Source organism: Pterocles gutturalis, unplaced genomic scaffold (genome assembly GCF_000699245.1).
Source record: "Pterocles gutturalis isolate BGI_N339 unplaced genomic scaffold, ASM69924v1 scaffold23325, whole genome shotgun sequence".
NCBI lineage: Eukaryota > Metazoa > Chordata > Aves > Pterocliformes > Pteroclidae > Pterocles > Pterocles gutturalis.
The window spans coordinates 48008-71514 of record NW_010141459.1 but is presented as its reverse complement, the minus strand read 5'-3'; the positions used below and the strand labels follow the sequence as shown (position 1 = coordinate 71514).

Below are 23507 nucleotides of genomic sequence, written 5' to 3'. Positions count from 1 at the left end.
GGTGAACTGGAAATTCAGTCTAGCCCATAATAATGAGATTGTTCAGACTTCATATCTTTGTCTGCTGAGTGCACTGAGTGGATGCTTTGCCAGGGGATGTACTGAGGCGTGTGAACGGACTTCTATTAACTTTTAATCATTAACAGCATTTACTGGATATGAACTACCTTCCTGCTTTTTAAATGCTGTTTAGGAAAACCCAGTAGCTCTGCATAACCATTTCACAGACAGTTTCAACTGAAATTTTTATTTATCCTTGAAAATAGGTTTTGCTTCATTTAGTAACATTATTTTATCAATAGGAATAATTACTTTCCCTAGATCTCAACATTTATTTTCACACTCCTGTTAAACGGACAGGCCAAACTTTATTGTTCGAGGATATGTATCATGGAGCAGGAACACCATGTTTTCTGGTCCTCTTCTCCCCATTCATTGCCCCAGTTCTGATTCTGCCCCATCTTCTGCCTTTGAGTGTTTCCAGATTCACAGCACAACCGCCAAGCTTTGCTTTGAGAGAAGAACAGAGGTGTGCAGTGATAGCTAGGAAGCATTAACACTGCCTTAATATTTTTCAGGCTTATTCAGAGGTCTAATTTTTCAGTCATTTCCCCCACAGCTAAGAAAGCACACCTCCGAAGCAGCACTGAGTTAACACAAAGCAGTGTGTCTGCAACAACAAGCTGAAAGTCATGTTTAAAAAGAAAACCTTGATGCACCTGGAATTTGAAGCTGACAGCCCCCTTAATTGTTCTACTTTTGTCAGACATAAGAACACAATGGAAGCCTTTCTTCTCACGCCTCTTCCTAACAATTAATTTTCTAGAAATGCGCTCATCTCCGACTCGCTTGCCAAGCAAAGCCGAAGCCCTACTACACGAGCAAGCTCTGGTGGTGTGGGATTGCCCTCCTGGGGCTTGGAGAGGTGGGCAATTTCACAGCCTACGGATTTGCGCCCGTTGCCCTTGTCGCTCCACTGGGATGCGTATCTGTCATAGGTGAGATGGTTTGCCATTTCTTGCTTGGGTACGTACTTTAATCAAACGCTTGTTTATGGCTAGAGGAATAATAGAGCAGGAACTGCAGCAGGAACCCAAGGGGAAAATGTTCATGTTGTGGTTTGAAAAGAAATTATTCATATAATTATATGAGCAGACAGTTTAACACAAACCCTCTGCTTGACTCAGAGACTCTTCTAACATCGTTCTTTTTTCCGTAGTTTTGTCTTTTGTGTCACTCTGTGCTCTGCCAGTTGGTCACCCAGTACCGTACCAGCATTGCTGGCTCTGCAAGCTCCTGAAGCGGGGGGCTGGTGTCCTGCTGCCTGCACAGAGCTGTGGTCGAATCCCCAGTACCTACAACGTGTTTTCTATGTTACCATCACACCAAGCACTTTCTGCTGCCTGTCCACTGCCCATCACCATGCTTCATGTTGACATGGGCAAACTTGCTTGGCTCTCTGCAGCATGTGACAAAAACTCTAGAAATTTCCCAAAACATTTAGTTTATTCACAGACTTTATCGAAGTTGTTCATTTGTTTCTTCATGTGCAGATTAATTGGACTTTAGCAGAAGTCCTATGCTTAGGACTAATTTGATATGATCTTACTCTTCATGTGTTATTTTTTTTGTAACTAAAGTATTTAGAGGACTAGATCAGGTGTGTAGATGTCTGTTTCTTTGATAAAGAAATATACATTTTAAAATAGGTTGTTATGTTGTGCTAATGCCAAGCAGAGTGGACAGGGCAGTATTGTGCAGAGGCTGTGAAAACAGGAATACAGGGTGCAGCCCTGTGCCTTAATCAAGTTGCTTCATATCCACAGCTGAAACATCTGGGGCTGAGATACCGCAACAGCTCTGCATAGGCTGGAGCTCATTTGCTTGCTATTGACAAGTGATAACATTTCATGCTCTGTCTCTAGCTACCAGTTTCATGCTTGGAAGTGACATTGCAGTGAGTGATTCTGCATGGGAAGCTGCAAAAGATGAATTATCTCCTTGGTGGACTGCCTGGCTGTACTGGAAGGAGGCAGCTAACCATATGTGGGTGCAATTTAGAAAAGAGATAGTGGGGGAAGGAAACGGCAGGCAATTTGCTGTAACCTTTAATGTTAAACTATTGCAGGATTTTGGAGAATGATATATAAAGCCACTGTACTTCGCCAGCATAGGAAATACTTCTCAAAGAATGGAATAAGATATTACCTGAGATGAAAATGTAAATTAACATGACATATCCCAGTGTGATTTTGATGGCAGTAGTTATATTTTTAACAATTGTAGACATTTCCAGATGTCTCTGAACACAAATAGATGTTGTCCAATCTAATTTGTTGCCCAAACTGAATAAAATGCTAATATAGAAAACTAGAAAAAAGAAATGAAAAGCAGTAGGAAGGGAAAAAATTCCTTTGGTCATTAAACTGCTACAAAGAAGAGGTTACATTTAGGGTCCATTTTTATCTGGGCAGATTCCTTCTTCTTTAGCTTTGTAATATGCAAAGAAATTTTGTATTGGTTTCCTCGGTTCTCCATTTCCCCTTGCTTGTAACAAATACCAAGAAACCATTTTCCTAATTGTTATATCTTATCAAAATACTCATACACTTTTTTTTTTTTTTTCAGATTGACCCAAAATGCTTATCCTGGAAGACCCTACTAAGCACTTTAATATCTTATATTCCATTCCCATATATCAGCTGACATTATCCATTTCATAGCCCAAACAATAGAGATCTGAAATTTCATTTAGTCTAGCAAACACTCCCTTAAGGAAGGGAAAGTAAAAATTATGTAGACAGCCAATTGCAACAATAATTGCCCAGTAACACTTCCTAGCATTAGATATTTTCCTGTCTTCTGAAATTAGAGTCAGAGAGAGGGAACACCCTTTTAATTTTAAAACAGTTCATCATTTAGGGCAACGACAAACTGACCAAGACAGATGCTCGTCATCTGCTGACAGCTGGGCAAAGGACAGTTTAGGCAGCAGGTCTTCCAATTTAAAACATCAAGAAATATTTTTCTCATGAAGTTGTGACCTCTTAGGTGGTGGAGGGTGGACTTTGCACAGTCTAGCTGGCAGTTGTTTTGTGGTATTGTTGAACGTGTGTCTTTCAGAAGTTAATTTTTAAAATTAAGAAATTAAACACTTAAACTCCAAATGTGTATCTGAACCCCAAGCCTACCCTTCTGATAAGCAGTTTTTTTACAAATTGGGTGTCAATACATCCCAGGTGGTTAAGAGCTGACTCTCACTGACATTGGGGAGTCAGCACCTGTGGTGTACTGAGGGGAAATGTGCTTTGCAGTGTGTCCAGTCGTCTAGGGGACTCTCTGAAGATCCACATCACTCTGGGTCTGCACAGAAAGTTTCCTTTGCTTGGTAACCAGGGGTTTGGAGGAGGATAAGGCAGGCTGGAGTCTCTGCCCAGAATGGATGTGGGCTGTACCCATCATCTCCAAACCTCTGAGACGGGAAGCGTCCTGGGTCTTAAAATAGATGGAGCCAACATCTATTATGTTCTGCTACCACATTTAACTGTAGCCAACTGAATTTTGCACTTAACCCGGTATCAATTAAATAGTGAAAAGTTTGTGCCTCGTTCTGTTGAGCTGGGTGCTTCTGATGGCTCTTTTAGAAAGAATCCAGCACCACAGACGATGAGTTGGCATGACACCAGTAGATTTTAATTTTTTTTTTCTAAGAATTAAGCTACAGAGGCTATATTTTTCTTCTCACACAGTGGAAGTATTTCTGTGTGTGGTTGCAGTGATGTAAGCTCTGCATCTGTTCAGGGTTTTAAATAGTTTGAGAAGACAGCAGTTGTTTTCTTCAAGAGGAGAAATTGGTAGTTTTTTAATTTAAAAATGGAGGAGTAATACATGTCTGTGATCATTAAAAAGCTTTTTATACTTTAAAATTAAAAATCATGTTTTACTCGGGTAATTTTAGGCTGCTCTTGTTTTCAGCTCATTGTCTTGCTTTTGCCTGCAGAAATAGCTTGGAGGGGGTGGTGGTGGTGAGGAGAGGCCAGTGGTATCAGAGATCGTTTCTTCTGCAGTTTTCATCATTCTGTAGAGAGTTGGTTTACACTTAACTCACTTACACTGACATTGTTGAGATCCCTTTGCACTTATATATATGTTCCTTCTAAATAGCTGTGGGGCAATAAATTGCTTTAGGCTTTGAAAATTGATATCCCTGATGGTGCTTTAGGAAAAAGATTCTCAGATATTCTTGCAGAAGTTGGTTTCTCCTACTCAGTGTAATGTAACATCTTTGTGGCCCAAGAACTTGGCATTTTGGGAACTCTTACTAATGACAACTGGGAAACATTCACCAGACTATTCTTTAAGATACTTGTTTAGACGATGCAACAAAAGGATTTTCAGGGTTCTTCCTTCCCTCTGCAGTATGTCCTAAAATCCAGTTTCCAGAACTAAGCTCACCTTAATGGGCTCTCTTTTGAGCAATTCCTCTTATATTTGGCTTGTTCGTTTATTAGGATGTTGTCATTAAGGGTAAGTAAAAAATTTTCTGGTACTTTTCCAGTGCTAATATTTAATCATGTTAGAAATGTTACATGTTCAGGAAGCAGAATAGCTATCAAGAGGTCTTGCACCAGCTGGCTAAATTCTGTAATATCTTCCTTTGTATTTAGCAGACCATTAATACCTATCATATAAACTAAGAATAGGTATGAGTAGTTAATTAGCTGTGACGAATTTCTTCCCAGATGTCTTGGTCAGAGCTGGCTCTCTGTTTAACTCTGCTAAGCACGCAGATATTCTTTAATTTTCTCCAAATTTGTGTTAATCCTCCCCAACACACAGCTCTGGCCTTGAAGGAGACCCAAATCCCACCAGGTCTAAATGCATCCATCCTCCTCAGACCTGAATTGTCTACCCTGTCTACCACAAAATGACCCACAGTAGGGCAGCAGACTGGTTTTCCTTGAGCTCTGAGACGTAGGCAGGATAAGATGAAGTAGGTTTTAATCTAACAGTCTTGAGGCAGGGAGATTCTCAGTCATGAATCGTCTATGTGTAGGCTCCACTGTGGAGATGGTGCTACAGGCACCCAAAGGCAGCTGTGACTCATCTGTCAGTGCCTGCGGAGTGCACGTGGACCTGCTTGTTCCAAGACAGCTTTGCTACCAGTTGAGCTTAATAGAACAAACATTCGAGGCAAATATTAAATTTTGTGTCTTTATCGGAAAACTACTGGACAAGACAAAAGCAGCAAAAACAGTCTATGTATTTATGAGGACAGTGATAAACTATTTAAAATAGTACATAAAGCTAATCTAGGACTGGAAAAGAGGAAAAGGAAGGATATAATAGTATTTAGAGTTATGAACACTTATTAAATTATTTAGGGTACATTTATTTAGGTACATGTATTTAGGTACAACAAAAATAGAGGTAAAAAAAATAAGATTCATAAATAGCCTTGGTACCAGGAAAACAATTTAATAATTCAATATACTTATTCGTGAAATAGTTTTGGGTAGGGAAAAATAAGTGGTGGATGCTCTTTCATTTGAGTCTTTTAAGGCTGGATTGCACAAAATGCAGAAAATACGTACGTATTTCCTATCTTTAACTTTTCTTGCTGTATATTAACCCTTTCCTGAAGAAACAAACAGGGAACAATGGTAGCTGCAGCTTTCGTGTCTAGGAGGCAGGGGAGTTGTTTTGTGAGCTGGGTTCTCACCATTCAGTGTCTGCTAGTGGCAGAACCCACATACCAGAGTACTCTTTATTTCTGTTTGTGCTGGAGAAAGCCTACATATGGAGATAATCACACACTATCACTCTCTTAGGAGAATCAGTGTCTGACTAAACTACGTGTAGCACCATTACAGCCCTCCCTTAAGGCACTTAATTGCATATCATGCAGAAAATGGACATTTTCTACAAGTTTTTAAAATTTAAATTGAAAATTACATGCTTCAGTGAATATATATTCATTCAATATATAGTGAATATATATTCATTCAGTACAAACCAGCCTGTTTTATGCTGATGAATGAGAAGACAAGGTTGTTTCAGCATAACAATTAAGTTCCTGAACAAATTAATTTTTCCCCATTTTCTACCCAACAGTTTTTGTTTATCATGATTTTGATGTAGTGCCAAGTCATAATATTTTTTTTTCATTTGAAATACTGTGTATTTCCAGATTGAAGAGTTTCATAAGCCTTCAGAAAGGCTCTGTCATACAGATACAGATATTTTATAGCACCTATTTACTTCTCAATATGTGGATGTTAATATAAGCGTGATGCAATCGAGGCACAAAATGAACTCAAGGATTTCATTAGGATGTGTTTTGATTTGTAAAGTTGTCTTTTCTCCACGCTCAGTTTTGTAGCGTTCAGTCCTCAACAGAACATCTCCCAGATTTTCTGCCCTTCTTTTGATCTAGCAGGCTATCTGCCTCCGCTCTCAGTGGGAGGAAGATCTGTGCCTAGTTTTGGAAGTTTTACATCGATAATTAGTTAAAAAGCTAAAAATGTCCCGATTCACCCCAAAGTATGCAAGTCTTCTCAAATGAACAGGGATGCAGTCTTTGCCTCAGTGACTTACAGGCTGACAGTTCGGGCTTAGAGTTGTGCGTGTGTCATATTGCTAAAACTAATGGTTTAAAACCAGTGAGGCTTCAGAAAAATAATAAATTGCTTCTTCTGTTGCCACGCTGGTGTTGCCAGCTTACACTTTGACACCACTTTTTTGATCGCATTTCTGGGTTGTTGTATTCTATTCCTTACCAATTAAAAAAAAATCAGAGACTATTCCTCACTCTGATACAGATCTCGATCTCTGTCTATAGCTTTTTAAAAAACCCAGGCAAACAAATGAACAGTTGATAAGACATTAGTATTTTTCAGCACAGCGATTGCCCAAGTTCCTCAGTCTATTCATTCATAGAGTTGAACATAATGTTCAGTGATTTATCTCCCACCTCAGTTTAATGGTGTAGGAGGAGGAAGCACACAGCTTCTGAGAGAGAGGGGGAACAAGAGGACCCTGGTGTGGGAAAGGGAAAATTTGGGCTGGGTGGTAGGCAGTTAGACTTATGCTGCAGTGACAGGGCAAAATCAGGGTGAAGAGGAAGCTGTCTAGGAGGTTGTGGGGAAGGAGCAGAGCACAATGGTTTTGACAGAGCTGCATTTAGGTGCTCAATCTGGGACACAGTAAGGGCTTTAACTCCTGTATCTATCTGGTGGGCTTAGCTGCAGCCTCTGGCTGGTCTCTTCTGCCAAGGGTTCACAGGGTCCTAGGGTAACTCAGGCTGGAAAGGACCTCAGGAGGTCCCTAACCCAGCTCCTGCCCACCGCAGGGTCAGCTTGGAGGCTGGCAGGCAGAGAGGACATGGTGGGGGAATGTGTTGGCCATCCAGCACATTGTCTTAAACTGCCTTTTCTGGAAGAGTTAATATCTTAAATGTGGCTAAATGCACCTGAGACCATGAGCTGGAGCCCAGAGGAGTTCAGGAAGAGCAGCTGTGAGGGCTGTGCAATTCTCCCTGGGATCCTGGGGTACACTTTGGTGCCTGCCGTTTGTCTTGCTGGCCAGGGAAAGCTGCAAAGCCAGCAGAAGGCAAAATGAGCCAATGCCAGCTTGAGCTCCTGCGGCTCACAGGTGCTCTTTGTACCCGTCCTCCTCTGGTCCATCGTTTCCCGTGAGCCACTGTCTGCGTCGAGCCAATCTGCCCTTGCTTTTCTTTGATTTAACCTGTTTCAAACCCACCCTACAAATTGAAGAACATAAACGACTATTTAAAAGTCAGATTTACGGAGCTTAAAATCCAGAAAATTAACAAAATAAAAATAAAATTTAAATATTGTGTTAGGCAGTGTGTAATAACAAGGTACTCTCTTGGCTGTGCCACCATAACCTGCTTAAAATTCAGTCCTGAAGGTAACAGCAGAGTTTGCAGGCTGCTGATCCTCTAGCATCTCATCAGTTCTGCTGCTTTCTTTAGATTTACCCCATTTGCTTTTCTTCTTCACCTGAGTGCATGTGAAGTGTTGGTGGCTTATCCACAGGGATAGTTGTCTTTTGTGTTCAGAGTCTCTCCTGGGTCTCACTGTCTTCATCTTTGTGTTGCACCTCCTCTCCTACTTCAGTTTTTCCTCCAGTCCCAGATGGCCTAATATATTTTCTTAAAACCTCTCCTATTTTTAGATTCCTCTACATATTGCACATCATAAAGAGCATTAATTATACATACATTCTGCTAAGCTCATGATCTCTTGTGCATTACCAGCTATCTCTGGAGAAAGAGCTTGCCGGATTTGAATGCATTATTTAAGTGGATGACAGGCTGAGTGACAAGTTTCATTATCTGGATGCATTCTAGTGCCTCCTTGTGCCCACTGCCAGCCTCCGAGACCGTGATCGCCCAAGTTGCCGTTTATCATCTCCAGACAACTACGCAGCGGAATTTTGACCATAACTTATCTTGCCCCAAACTGGATGCCAACACTGGAACTGAACCCTAAATTGCATTTGCTAGATCTCCACTGAATGCAGAGAGCCCAGACAAGTGGGTACCCCCCAAAAAAATAATCACTGAGGCATCAGTTCATTAACTGACAGATCTTTGCTGTGACAATAACTGCCTAGGTGTGTGGGCAGAGGTGGGGTTTGGGAGAGCTATGACAGCAGGGAAACAGAACAGTAATTAATTCCTGCACTATCGTAGGTTGCTGGTGCTTCTTTCCTGGTTTTTGTCCTCTCTCTTTTCTAAACCTAGTTAGCTCTGTTATTACTAGTGTTGCCTGGATACCAGTGTCTTTTCTTCTGCAAAGTTGTCACTGAAACATTGAATAAAGAAAACTGTGCCAGGCAGCTTACTTTCAGTGAGGTGTTTTCAGTTGAAGATTCTTTTATTGTACTTATTCATTTGCATAGATCTCCATCACTCTTGATGCATTTTAAATTTATGAATTTTGCTATATCTGACTTCCTACTGACTGGATAACATGGACATGATGCTGTATTCCAGTTTCCTGTTTACCTCTTGGTATGAACCTTTCTAGATTTATCTGGAGTACATCTAGTAGCTAACCACAAATTAATTTTCCATCAGAACAATAGAGATAATGAGACTAAGATGGCTGCAAAAAGGTTAAACTGCTATTTCAAGAATAAACCGTGAATTTCATGCTGTAGGCAGGAACAGAACTCTTGTAACAGCATCCCACGATTTAGGTCCAATGTGTCCATTCCTGGGCAGAGTCTTGGAGGTTTCTAAATGAATCTAACACTACTGATGCACCCCTCCCAAAGGCCTTTCCTCATCTTCTTACATAAGAGCTATTCAGCCTCTTTTGCTTCTCCCGAAAGGTAGATGAACTAATGTCGTGTACTGGAATAGAGCCGTCTCCCAGGTGGCCAACAGTCTCATCCATCTTAAATCCAAACCCCTTCTTCCCTCTCTAGCACATGTCCACACTGAGCTGCTTACCAGGAATCCTGGCCCGGCCACTGCTGCTCGCCCACCCAAAGAGGCAGGGCTGGGAGCTGCCAGAGGGTAGGGGCAAGAGCTGAACAAGTGAAAGAGTTGCCCAAGGAATAGGAGGTCATTTCCATGGTTCACTTCCATTTTTCTCCTTCTTCATTACAAGTCACTTGGTATGACTACAAGTGCTCCTGTATGATAAATACTTTGGTTCATCCACCTGCTTGTTTGCAGACATGATGACAGCTCTCTCAGTTCATACAAAATACGATGCTTGTGCAGTGGCTCTCTTCCTCTGAATGGTACTGCTGCTACTTTACTTACAAGTCTCCAACACATTTAATGTAAAGAAGCAGACTTTTATCCCACTCTGAGGCAATTTGCCCTGAGTGAGTTGGTAGCAAAATGGGGAGTGAAACGTTAAGGCTGATTGGTGCCCAGCTTTCCCGACACTTCCATGAATGACTGAATCGGAGCAGTTGAAGAAGTGTCTGCGTGGGAGACGGGAAGGGTATTGCATCTCTTCAACCATGTAATAGCCTGCTGGATGTGTTTGAAATCTTACAAGAACTGAGGGCTGGTTGGTTGCCGGAATGGACTCCTGGGTGGTTATATCATGGTATGGTGCAACAACAGCCATGAGATATATTTAAACTTGGCCCAGAGCAGCTTTGTGCTATAGCACCTGATGTTCTAACAAATATTTTTAAAATTCTTTATCTTTCTGTTCTAGGTACTGCATTTATTTCTGTCTTATTCCTAAAGAAGACCATGAGGGCTGCTGATATATTGGGTAAGTAAGCATTTGCTAATACAGACATGTGTGTCGCCATATGCTTAGCAAGCTGTAACTCTCACGTAGCCCCCCACCTTCACACTCCCACTTCCCTGAGCAAGTGTTACAAGGCAGATACTTTCAAAATTGGGAAGAAGTGACAAAAAGAGAGAGAATCTTTAACGCATGTGGAGAAGACTGCATTCCCAAATCCTCTGCTCTTTTAACCATAACTCATTCCTTATGTGTCCTTATTCCTCAAATTTATTTTCATTGTCTATTTTTGCCTCTGAGGTTGTATTTAGTATTATCTTTATGAGTACAACACAATTTGAATAAAACCAATGAAGTTATTGAATTATTCATTCAAGTATAAGGATTCTTTTTTTCTTACTGCATAGATATTGCACAAAAATTTAAGCTCAATTAAAAGTGACAGCTTCCCTTTTGGTATTAATTTTATTGCTTCAGAGAAAAAATAATCATGTCGTCAATGGTTTGTTGGGAAACATGGTCTTCACTGTAAAAGCATGTCAAGTTTTTGTCTGTGTCCAAGATTTTTTTGCATATCAAAAGTGTTCAGCTTGAACACAATAATAGTGAGAGACAAGCGTATTTCAGGGTTTGGGCTTTACACCAAGCCACCTCAGCTGGGACAGTGCACCTGATATTTCTGTGGGGTTCCTAGCATCTAGGGTTGATTGTCCATACTATAACGAGGACATGCCAACTGTTCTCGTGAATGTTTTGGAGAGATCTGTTCAGTATTGTTCCAGGAAGACTATATAATATTTATTTAGCTTTGGGATCCAAGTTTGACAGCTCAGCGGCTACATTCAAAAATCTCCCCTCCCTTGACTGATCATGTTTCCCTTATGGCCTTATACATTGTGTGTTTCTTTAACTAGTGTTCAAGCACTGATTTATTTTATTTCTGTGAGTTCGACTTTGCAAGAAGGATTTAACAATGTTGCTACATTCCATAGGAATGAGCTGTATGATGGGAAATATGGTGATGTTTTTGCAAGCACATAAATATAGAACAGTTCTGCTTTTCCAAAGGAACTGTGTGCAATAGCAGTGCCAGCAAAGTCCTCCGGATGTGCTTTGTTTTGTATTCCTGAGCCTTGTATTCCACAACGATTTCTAAGTTTGCCAAGAATTTTAAAGATTATTTGCAAAAAAAAAAAATTGATTAGTTAATATCTTCCTTAATCCAATACAGTTTATGAGCTCAGGATCAGCTCACTTCTATCTCGATACCTCGATGAACATCTGTGTTTGTCAGCTGGCTGTCCACAAGGCAGAACTTCCAGATTTTTATTAAAAGCACAGTAATGCAAGTTTGACCTTGAAAAGGGGCCCTGGCAACCTAATGGCTGAACAGCCTTTTGCAAGTCAGCCTTTTATAAAACAGTTCATAGGTCTGCAAATACAACAGGGAGCGGCCAAAATGTTGGCTTCATGACAGCTTCACAGGAGCATTGGACTGGAACGTATCTGCTGCACTTAATGTTTCCACGGCAGGTCTGTAGCTGGTGCAGATCTCTGGCCACACTGACTTTGGGAGAGCTGTTTTTATTTACACCGTTTAATGATCTAGCTGTCTGACTTAGTAAGCAACTTGTCCTTTCCGTTTAGGGTAAGTTTGTGTGACCTGCTTTGTGCCTGTGGGAAAGACAGAGGATCTGTTCTCCCTTGTCATGCATTTGGTATTAGAATTGAGAATATTTGAAAATGCACTGCTGACTGGGAACCCTAATTCGTGAGGCTTTACTGACAGCTTTTTTCATATTTCCAAAATCCTTTGAGTCTTTAATAAAAATTACACTAGATAAGACCACAAATGCAAGGCAACCTGAGTACCTAAGCACAGATCTGATTAAACAGACTTACTTTTTCTTCTAGAAAGAATTCAGCTGGAGAGCAAGGATGGCCATGATTAACAAATACTGTATTACTAAAATAATGTGTCCTTTTCTTTAAAGGAGGAACACTGACAGTAACAGGGACATACTTGTTGGTGACATTCTCTCCCAATGTACCCCAAGAGCTCACAGCAAGACAAGTACAGAATTACTTGGTGAACTGGCCTTTTTTGGTGTATTTGGTGAGTATCTGGTTCTAAATCAGAAAAACTGCGGCTCTTGGGCTTTTTGCAGCACTATATATTAGTAGTAGAAAAACTGCTCCTGAAGATAAATTGTGTAATTCTCATAGGAGAGAGAGATCAAGTCTCTGGCTCATCATGCCAGTCCCCAACCTGAAAATAGGCTGAACCAAAAGATGGGTTTTGAACTACGCGCCAGGGGAAAGCCACATTTGTGCAGGATGGAAGGAATTGAAAGATTTGGGGTTTTGGTGAGCTTGAGGGAAAACCTAAATATTGGTACTGCTTTTATTTCCTATGCATGTGTTCATGCCACACTATCTGCATGGACATGTAAGTTACAGTGCTTTTCTGGAGTGTGATGGATTTGTGCTTTTAAAAATCAGGCTATCTATGCTCTTGGTCCTGCTTTTTTCTTTCATATCACTCTGTTTTATGCCCGTGTTGCTAAACCTGGCTCAAAGGAGGTTTGTGTGAAATTGAGATGTGGAGAAGCAGCTTGTGTCACTGCCACACAGGTTAATCTGAACCCGAGTTTGAATTCAAATACAAAAATACCATTTTGATTGGAGTATCTGTATACAAGCTCCAAATACCATATGTCATCTTTGATGTACTTAATTAGCATCAGGAACAAGACCAGAGTGAGTAGGAAGAATTTCTCTCTTTTTTTCTCTGGAATGCTGAAAATTTTTTCCTCCAGCTGCATGTAAAAGATGCAATAAAGGAGCTTTAGAAGCAGTTGCTTTTTTCTCAGTAAAGTGATTCACTTGGGTTAGACTATTAGTGCCCAGGCTTTTCTCAGTAAGAAACTCAGTTAGAAAGCCACTGAGTAGACAGTTTAAGGACCTTAATCTTTTAGCCAGCCTGCAGACTTCAAATACGTCTAACTATCTATGAGGCTACTGATTAAGCAGAAAGTATATCCTCTTGCTAAATTTTTTTGTGCATTTTAAAAGCTCCTGAAAGATGGTGATACAGCTCAATGGGAGAAATTAATGATCATGCTGCATAAATCACGGCATGCACTTTGAATCAGACAGTAGAGAGGCTTTTGAAGGCCATGCCCAAGAGTTTTGGGGTACTCAGTACCGGGAGCTTCAGCCTCAGCAAGAGCTTCAGCAAATCCACATAACCAGCAGAGGGAGAGGAACTTTGTTAGGAGGGGTTTCAGAGCAAGGGGCTTGGTGCTCACTGGAGGACCCTCTCTCTTTCCTACTGAATATCCCCCTCTGCCATGCAGTTCTACCTAGAGATACTAAAACAGCCTGGGATTTTAGGCACTGCTTTTAAACTGCTGACTCACCCGGTTGTGTAGAGGTGGTGGAGGGAGAAAACTGCCCATACATGCCCAGTGACACCTGAAATTTCTGTGCCATATGCTGTTCACATTTGCTTAAAACCAAGAGGTTGCTGGAAGAGGGCTTTTCCCCATCTGAGGACTTTTTTGACTTTGTTTCAGGTAAAGTTAATAAGAATACAGTTGAATCCCTAGGAAAACTGTGCTGTATTCTTCTTAGGAGATATTATGAGGAGGTGGTAGGTAACCCCCGGACTTTCTTTCCCCTCTTCTCTCTTTTCCCTGCCACAGACAGCATCCAATTCTACATGTACAGCATCGGTTGCAAGGAAGGATGGAGCAAGGACACAGCAAATCTTGTTGACTCAACAACATATCAAGCTTTATTTGTTTCTCCTGCTCCCTAGATTCATCTGTTTTGAGCTTCCTCTGCCCAAAGAAGGGGAGGAGTGAAAAGCTCCACAAGAGACTCTGAGATACCAGCCTGATTACCCTGGTATGCTGCTGGAAGTTCAAATAAACCCTGCTGGAAACATTCTCTTTGGGCAGGGAACTCGCTCTTCGTAACTGTTTGTAAAATGCCTAGCACAGGTTGGCTGCTGAGATATAAAAAAGCACAGCAGAAGTTGCAGAATTTCCAGTAAAAATACACAGCAAGGAGACAGTACAGCAGTATAATGCAGTCCAACAGCCTTTCTAAAAGTAGCCCTGAAGTGTGGTCTGCCGAGAAATACAAAGCCCCAGTGGTACAAAATGTTCTGTGTGGGTGATAAACCATCCCCATGTGCACTCCACTAGCATCACAGGAGTTCTGCAGAAATAGCCTAGCTCCCACTTGAGACAACTTTGAGTCACCTTCTGAGACTCTGCAGTAGCATAATCACGTCTGAGAAAGAATGACTATCCTAGCTTGGGTTTTTTTCTGTTTTGCTTACGTGCACTTTGAGCCACTACAGAAGATATCAATTATAGATGAAGCTCTTAGGTTTCCCTAAACAGAAGTGTAGTGAGTATTGGGTTGTTAATATTTAATCTCTGTAAAATCAGGTTCAAAGCATTTCTGCTTTTCCTTCAAAGTGCCTAGAAGACCCTACTGGTTCACTGGTCCCTATGTTGCTGTATATCACAGAAAAACTGTTGAGGCAGACAATATGATTTTTTTATTTTTTTTTTTGTTCTAGTGCCTTCTGGTAATGCTTAGAAACTTGGAAAATACCATGATTATAAAAAAAATGTTGATGAGATGTGGGCTTGAGGAGACTTCAGTAGAGATTAGTTATAATAGCAAAAATGATTGTAAGCAGGTCAAGTTCCTTCAATTCCTCTGAACGGAGTATGTGAAGCTGATATAATCTACGCACTTCCCATTCCTGAACTTTGTATTTAACACTACTGCAGCTATCAACTACGAGAGCAAGCACTCTTTTGGGTAATTCTCAGGAGACAATCGTAGGCAACAGCTGTGGCACCCCAGGAGTGTTCCAGGTCTGCGTGAGGTCCTGAGGAGCCACGCACCGTGCTTGCAGTGTGACCCAATCTGATGGCCCCTCCCTTGCCTTGTGATTGAAAGTGACCTGTTGGTAGGTCACCAAATGGCAGAGAACCATGGAAGAATAGTTTGGCTGCTAGGCAGCATGAGGTCAGAATTAATTGTCTGAATTTCATGCTTAGTATGCGAGTCTTGACAGAACTGACTTAACTAACAGCCCCGAAAAGCAAACATCAGCTCTCTCCAGGTTCAGCCACAGGACTGCCACCACCCTACACCACTGCTGCTCTCCAGGCTGCCCCAGGAGGAAGAAGCAGGCAAGCAGACAGACCTGTGTGCCCCTTCCAGAGCTGCCATCAGGGTACCTTTCATGTCCTTCTGATGGTTTTGCTTGGCTGTTTCCTTTCAAAAGTGAAGCTTCTTGCTGGGTTTGTTTGCTTTGAAACAGAAGGAGATGGCAGTGGAGTTTTATGGTGGCTTTAGCAAGAGGAGAGCTGATGAGAGGATGAGGACCGAGGAGGGCTGATAGAGCCAGCATCAGTGACTTGGCTCAGTGGAGCTCGGTGGTGCTCAGCACTACCTGCCACCCTGGGAGTCAGAGTGAGGTGGAAGAGGGAGTGGAGCACCAGAGCCGGTGTGATGGAGTGGCGTGAGCCAGCAACTGTCACTAGGCTTGTTTTGGGATGATTGTTCTTGCAGAGTTTGAAATCTAAGTGACAGGGCAGATGATGGTGCTTCCCTCTGCTGGCATTGTGACTGAGGCTGGCTAGGGGATATCAAATGAGCCAATACCTGAGGTGTAGCTGGCTGATGACAGCAGGGCTGTCTCATGGGTTTCTGCACACTCTGTGGCAACTAGTCCAACGGAGTTGGTGATGGGTGCTCAGGTTTGCACTGGGGGGGGGGGAAGCATCTCTCACCTGGTGTCATGGCCCCATCCCAGTCATACCATACTGTGTGCAATTGTTCACTGTCAAAATAGCAGCTGAAGGTATTTGGAGGCTGTTGTAGCTGCAGCCTGGTAATGCAATATTCCCTTCTGGCCCTAAGATGTGTTTGCCAGTGGCATGAATAGTGAAGCTGCTACCTTTACTTGCCCTCAAGTTCCCTCAAAACCCTGCCATAGTTTTCCACAGGGAGGCCAAGATGAACTTGAATGTCTGCAGATCTTAACATGACTTCTGCCTTGGTTCCTGATTTAGACATACCTAGGTTTACACTGTTGTAACATCTGGGGAGGCTGGCCAAGTAATTTACTGTGTGGCTGAGGCAAAGGCTTCTTTTCTTCTGCTTGGTGGCCTGGCTTTCACCTCTGGGTGGATGTCTGGGGAGGGATGCCACTTTGGAGGGAGATGACACCAGCAGTCCACAAGAGATTGCGAAGATTATTAAACAAAGATTAGTCCAAGAACGCTTTTTTTTTTAACTAACAGGAAAATGCTTTATTCTATTCAACACATTTTACCAAAAAAAACCCACTTTGCTTTTTTTTTTTTTAATCTTGTGACAAATATTTGACTTTTTTAAAGAAAGGTGGTATAAAATCCAAATTTATGTTTGTAATATTCTGAGATGCAATTTTCTCTTGGTTATCTTTGGGAGCAAGGGATAAATGTGAAAGTAAATAAAAAATAAATTAAAGCACAGTTATGTTCTGTTCGTATTTTTGAACATTGCTAAACTGGTGGAGGTGTGAGTGTGGTAGATACTTTTACTGTATCTGAATGTAGCTGATGGCTGTTTTCCTGATGCAGTCACTCTCCAAAATAAGAAACTGTCTATGTTACATTATATAACCACTGCTAGTAACTGTTCAGTCGCTGCTTTGGAAATTTCATCAGCACAACGCCCAGGTGTTCTTTAATCTAGTGCTGCCTTATGGTGACTGTTGGTTTAAGAGTGGAGTGGCATAAAACGTAAAATAGTATGTTGGTGATGAAACCAAGGAGATAGACATGAGGTTTTTCTATGACTTGTTTTGTTGGTTAAAATGACAATAACCAGATTCAGTAATGATGACAATCTCATTTTCTGTCTTATTTCCCTCATTTGATTACTTTCCAACATGCACAAACAAACTTCTCTTTCTCCATGCCGTGTCTGAGGCTACCAGGCTTCCAAGCACCTCTCAGTGCTGAGGTCCGTTGTCTCTGTTTTCATAAGTCTTCTGGGCTTCACAAAAGCTTTTTGGCTCTTGCACTTGGTGGTCTCTTTAGGCGTGGAGGGGCATTTGGGTAACTGCCTTAGGCTGTGGGTGGGAGGGAGAGTACCCATGCTTTTGAGATGCTGTGACATGGAAGTTGTCACCCCCTGGAACAAAGAGACACATTAACAGAAGTCAGTAAATGTAACTGCCTGCCATTTAGCTGCTGGGTATTATTGAAGGAGCAAGTTTGGACCATGCACAGTGTGTAGGTGAAGCTGCTTCAGCAGATGCAGATGTCCTGCAGTGTGGTCTGCTAGTGTGTCGCTGAGCTTTTCAAGGTAAGCTCCTGCCAGGTGCCTGTGATTTGAGAACCACTATATGAAATAAATTGTTTCCTCCTTACAATGTATGGCAGAAAGTTTGAACAAAACGACAGTGTTTGGGGGGATTTTTTTTAGTAGGACTGGGGAGAAAGGCAAAAAGGGCAGTAAAAATAAGCTTGCATGTCACAAAGAGTGACACTAGGAATACCATAGGTAGAAGGAGAGATTGCTCTTCCTGCAGGTAAGTGCTTTACTCCATAGGAATTGTAAAGAGAATTTCTGGAAGAATTATTACCAATAAATATGGGTATCTTTGCGGTCACATTAAAAAAAGTCAATGCTACCAGTGACAAAATATAGCTAGAAGCACAAAAGAAAAATGAAAGAAATAAGAAATGCTCAAGGTTTAACTTTTGCTATAATAGGAAAGAAAAATGACAACAATTGTTTGATAGCTCAGTCAACTGGCAATAAGGTTAGTTTGTAGCAGAAGATTCTTAATAAAGTAATGCTCCTTTGAACTCTTAGAGCCGGGAAAATGAATGTGACATCTCAAAGACTTTGAATGAAGCATTTATTACATAGTTTCACAGCTCTAATTTCTTCCCTTTTATTTTCAGATCTTAGAAATTATAATATTCTGCATTCTCCTCTATTTTTACAAAAGAAAGGCTGTGAAGCACATCGTGATTTTGTTAGTGATGGTAGCACTACTGGGTAAGAACGTATTATTCACTTTAATATTCCTGTCTGTTACTTGATAATTTCTTGTCCCTCAGTCTCCCCAGCTAGTTTAGATTAGGGACATTTCAAAGCAGTGTGCTGAAGGAGAATCATTGAAACATTTCACGTCATTTTTACTGTGGTCTCTTTTTGAAGAGAAAAGCCGATTAGGAAGCATAGTTTCTATGGTTATTGCTGGGACTATTTCTTTTTACAGATTTCCTGAAAATAATAAGCTCTGTGCAATGGTATTCTGAAGTTTTGGTTTTTTAAATAATACTTTAGCTTTAGATCTGGGGAAAGCGGACTGTTTGCAACTTTGTTTTGGAGAGCAGGCTAGCTGTGAAAATCAGTTCTTTAAAACAGAGCAGCCTAAGGCCTTGTAAGTACTTTGTAGGCAAGTGCAGTGATATGCTGTGACTGTATGGGAATTTTTCTTTGAATTATCTATGCCTGTTTGCATATGCAACATTTTTTTACTTCACCACCTTTCCAGCCTGGGGCGGGTGCCCGGGTGGAGCTGCTGCAGGTGCAGATCTCGGTGGTAGTAGCATAACAAGAACTCATGGGCCACTGAAATTTGCCTTCTGATTAACGCTGCCACAACCAACACCCAGGGAAAAAAGGGAGATCATTTTATCAGGCAGCTTTCAACGAAGCTGAACTTGAATCAGTTTTGAAAAATGTCAGGAGGCGATCTCTGACGCTCCACTGCTTGTAGGCATAGATCAAGAATTTGTCACCACCTCGTGTCTTCTCCTTATCTCATCACCATGAAATCCTGATGGGACGCCACATTTCTTTGGTTGAAGTGAAAAGGTGCTTGAACTGTACCATTGAAGGCAACGATAATATTTTCACCGAGTTCAGTGGCTGCATGTATTGACCTGCAAAGACTTATAAAACACATTCCTAATGGGGGGGGGGGGCAGGTCATGAGTGTCTTGGTAAAACAGAATCTCACTAAGGTTTGCCAGTTATACAATTCAGATTTAACCGAACGTGAAAAACCCTCACAGATTTATTCACTGCTTTCCTTCAGATCCCAGCCGAAAAGCTCAGACTTCCAGGTCAACTTTTTTGGGACAGTCTTCCCATTTCAGTTTCCCAGCATTAGGAACATTAGGACCTGTAGCACTGCAGAAGCCTTGAAGAATTTCCATGCTCCCTGCATGAGGCAGAGATGGAAGAGTCCCAAAAGCTTTAGGTCTAACTGTTCTGCTGCTCTTGATTTGGAGGAGTGACGGGTGAGTCCAGCCATCCGTCAGCTCCTAGCATGGAGCCTGGGAGCTTTGGCAGAGCTCGCCTGAGCTGCTCTGCAGCTTCCAATCCTGCACGAGGAGCAGGTTCAGCCTCCTTGTTGTACAGCTGGAAGCCTGAAGATCCCCAGATGGGCTTCTGCACTTGAATGCTGCAGTTCTGGGAAGAACCCCCCAGGATGGCTGCTGCAAGCAAGGTCAAGACATGGCTCCGGGAGACCTGGGCCATTGGGCTGCGTCGCCCCGCGTGCTTCTCTTGCCATGGAGCCCGCCAGCTCTGGCCCCGCCAGTGCCAAAGGGACGCATGGAGCTGCTGAACAGCAGCACTGCTGCAAACCCGTGCCCCAGCAGGCAGTAACGGCAGTTTGGTGTCAGGCGACAATCAACCAAAAATAACAATTTCAGCTGGTGGCTGCTGAGGTTTTGGTGAGCATACGCAGCTTCATGAAAAATGTGTCATTATTTCTGCTCTGTTAAAAAAGACACAAACAAACAAATCCTGGTTCATGGGAACATTTGAAATACTGGCATTTCCCTTGAGCAGGAAACCCAGAACTGTGGCTGGCTCTGGTTCCTGCAGCCATCCCGGTGCCTGGCAGTCCCCACAAAGCTCCGTTTGGAGCCTTCTGCTTGCTTTCTGTTGAGCAAAGAGATGGGGAGACGAGGAAGGGCCCAGCAGCTTTGCTCTCAGCTATCTGACACGTGCACTGCCCGTGGGGTCCCTGGCTGCAGGGAGAGTGGACAAGGCTTGGGGTCTCAGTGGCAGCTCCTGGAAGGGGGTTTCTAACCCGTGTCTGCACCCTGGTGGAGGGTTCGTACAGATTTAAGTGATGTGTAGAAAAGTTTCTGTAAAGAGAGGGCAGACTTTATGTTTCACTGGATATGAGAGCTACTTATTATGAAGAAAATACAGAGGTGATCATAAAATTTGCAAACATTTTGCTTAGTACAACTCTGCAAGTTGATTTGGTGAGAATTATCTTACCTCATGTATATACTGGGAGTTATCATAAGTTTGGGGGAAATATTTGAGATTAAAGTGGGATTTCTGAGTTTCCTGCCCTAACAGCTGGAATGTGACATAATTTGTCACACTAGCCTTGGGGGGGGGGGGGGTTCATTCTATCAGAGATAGGAAACCCATTTCCTAGGTTTTGAATCTTATTCCAGGGGTACTTTTAATTAAAAGATTATTCCACACTTAAAAAAAAAAAAAAAAAAAAAAAAGAAACAAAAACCAACAAAAAACCCTCTTATGCTTACTTTTCTGGTTTGTTAAAATTATAAGGGATGGAAACTGCCTTTTCATTAAAAAAAATCTTCAGCAATCTTTATGCTTAGTTGGACAATTAAAACTACTAATATTTACCTGTAAGTGTTCTTTTAAAATAACAACTCCCCCATGTCAGAGTGCAAATGTCAGTTTTTATTTAGGTTGCTTCTTGGGGCTTGAGTGTATTTTTTGGCTTTTTATCATAACACTAGCACCAGTGCAGGCCAGGATTTGACCTCCTCTGCTCACCTCTACTGCTGTGTTTGTTAAACCACTCCACCTATCTCCATAAGCAAGAAGTCAAGTACTTGGTGGAAAGGTTGTCGTGAAAACAGTGAATCTCATGACAGTGAATAGGATCATCACAAGACGTATGTGACTCTTAAACTCCCCCAAACTTTTGGACTTGCTGTAAGAAAAATACTTGCAATCAAAACCACAGCCCTGAATCAATTCTTCTTCCCCCCCCTTTTCTCCCAGCCCTTGGCCTGACCCTTTTGCACAGTGCAGCTCTTCTTGACAATCGAAATTTTGCAGTTATGGGAGGATGAATCAGACATCTGAAATCCAACACTCCTCAGCTCTGGAAGAGGCTGGAACTGGATCCCAGCTGGGGGACAGTGGTCCTGACAATTAATGACTTTTCTTCAAAGGTCATCTCCACGCCCTGGCTCTTCTTATCATTTTTAGTTTCTTTTGAATTTGCTACATTTTACTTGCAGTAACCACAGCCTGCTTGCGTTAGCTTCAACAAGCCGAGAGCGCACTCCAAAAGGAAATCTAAAGTAACTCTTAGCTGACCGGTCAGCTTCTTTTCTAAAAGATGTGTATTGCAAGACTTCTCCAAACTGGAGATGTATTCAAACGATTGCCTGCTGTCTGAGATTTGTGTGTGGTGATGCCATGACGGTGACTTTAGTCCCTGTGGATTGAAAACACCCTACTGAAGTATTTTATTTTGTGGGCTAAAGCCAGGGAATGGTCTTAAGAGCCTGGCCCCTGAAATAAAATGCAGACCCCTGTGTTAGCTGTCTGCTCTCCATACATAACCCATGGGGAGAGTGAGGTGCTTTGTGATGTGATCCCAAAAATCAGCTTTGTCCAGCATTGACCAGCTCCTGTCTCACCAAAAAAAATCCAGAGCGTGAGGAGCTATCTTAGGCTGCTGGTGTCCCGTGCAGGAGGTGTCCCTATTAGGAGGTGTCCCAGCTGCTCTGAACAGATAGCGAGACCTCTCAGACTTCTCCTGAATAATGCAAAAGGTGCTTCAATTTAGCAGCTGGAGCTAAATAAAGTATGTCTGGAAGATGTGGAGGCTGTTGTACCACCTCTGACAGGTAGTCCAGTGTTTAGGGCATGTGCCTAGCAATGGGCAATAGATCTAGTTCTTTCCTCTACCTGAGCTCAGCTTCTCTTATATATATATATACACACACACATACACACACGTACACACACACACACAAGTCCTACCTTGCAAGATTTTATCAGACTCGACTCGCCTCACCCACTCTGGTGAAAATGGGGAAATTTTGGATAGACACAGGGTTGCAGACCTCAGTGCTACAAGAAGTTAAAAGCAAAACACAAAGCACATGTGGATTTAAGGCCACTCTGAGTTTAGGCAGTAGCTTAGTGAGTGTTTATAAAATCACACACTTGGTGTTAGGTGCCCAAATCCTTGCTCAGTGTCTTTTCAGGTGACCAGACCTGTGGCTCTGACCTAGCACCTTCTCCTCCCTCGCTGATGCTCTGAGGTCCCTGCTGTGAATCCTGCCCTGCTAATCTCTCCCTTTCCCTTTCAGCATCGCTGACTGTCATTGCTGTAAAGGCTGTGGCCAGCATGATAACACTCTCTGCAAAGGGGAAAATGCAGCTAACTTATCCTGTTTTCTATATCATGATTATTTTAATGGCAACTTCTTGTGCTTTCCAAGTCAAGTAAGTGAGTTTCTACCTATCTCCTAACCTTTGTACCCATTTATCTGTCAATTTTTGTTCAGTATTTACATTTACTCCCTATCCAAATTGCACTTAAAGGCAAAAAATTCCTAGCAGAGACTTGACAGATTGCCTACACACAATTATATTGTTTATTTAGGCTTTATTTCTCAGTTTATAATTGATTAATTGCCCAGATGCTACCTCTTCTCATTATCACCCTATACAAGGTCTTCCCAAATTTAGTTCTAGTTTTTTTGCACATTTTGAACTCATGAAATGAAATCTATGCTTATGTTGGGGGGGTTTTTGTTACTTTCAGCCACCTTCATTGCTGAATATTCAAATGGACATGTCTACCCTTATTATGCATCTCTTTTCCTCGCTTATGTCACTCATCAGGTCAGAGAGCATTTACCCTGACTCTCTCCCTGCCTCTGTTAAATCTGCATCTTGCACTTTGCTACCCTGTACCTTTTAAGGAAATAGTTAACTTTTGGTGAGCAGGGGACTTCCAAGTTTTCCCTGCTGGCCTCTGGCCCATTAAGTGATTGTTTTATGCTGCCTTTGCAGATTGCTGGGGGTGGCAGCATGGTAAAATACAACTTGCAGCTGAACTCAGAGTCCATTCCCTTTATGCTGGTCCCTCTGCTTCAGGTGCTGATAGCATCATTCAGTAATCTCATCTAG

At 42.1% G+C, this 23507-nt stretch overlaps 1 protein-coding gene across 1 annotated transcript in view; it reads left to right on the top strand.

The window, feature by feature from the left end:
* Nucleotides 1-826: 826 nt before the first annotated feature.
* NIPAL2 (NIPA-like domain containing 2) overlaps nucleotides 827-23507 on the top strand; it is a gene marked incomplete at its 5' end in the record, with an annotated part of 28088 nt that continues 5407 nt past the window's right edge. The window contains 5 exons of the mRNA XM_010084044.1: nucleotides 827-998; nucleotides 10212-10271; nucleotides 12242-12363; nucleotides 18242-18338; nucleotides 22682-22817. Coding sequence (XP_010082346.1) covers nucleotides 827-998; nucleotides 10212-10271; nucleotides 12242-12363; nucleotides 18242-18338; nucleotides 22682-22817 — 587 coding nt within the window. The remainder of the gene's footprint in view (nucleotides 999-10211; nucleotides 10272-12241; nucleotides 12364-18241; nucleotides 18339-22681; nucleotides 22818-23507) is intronic.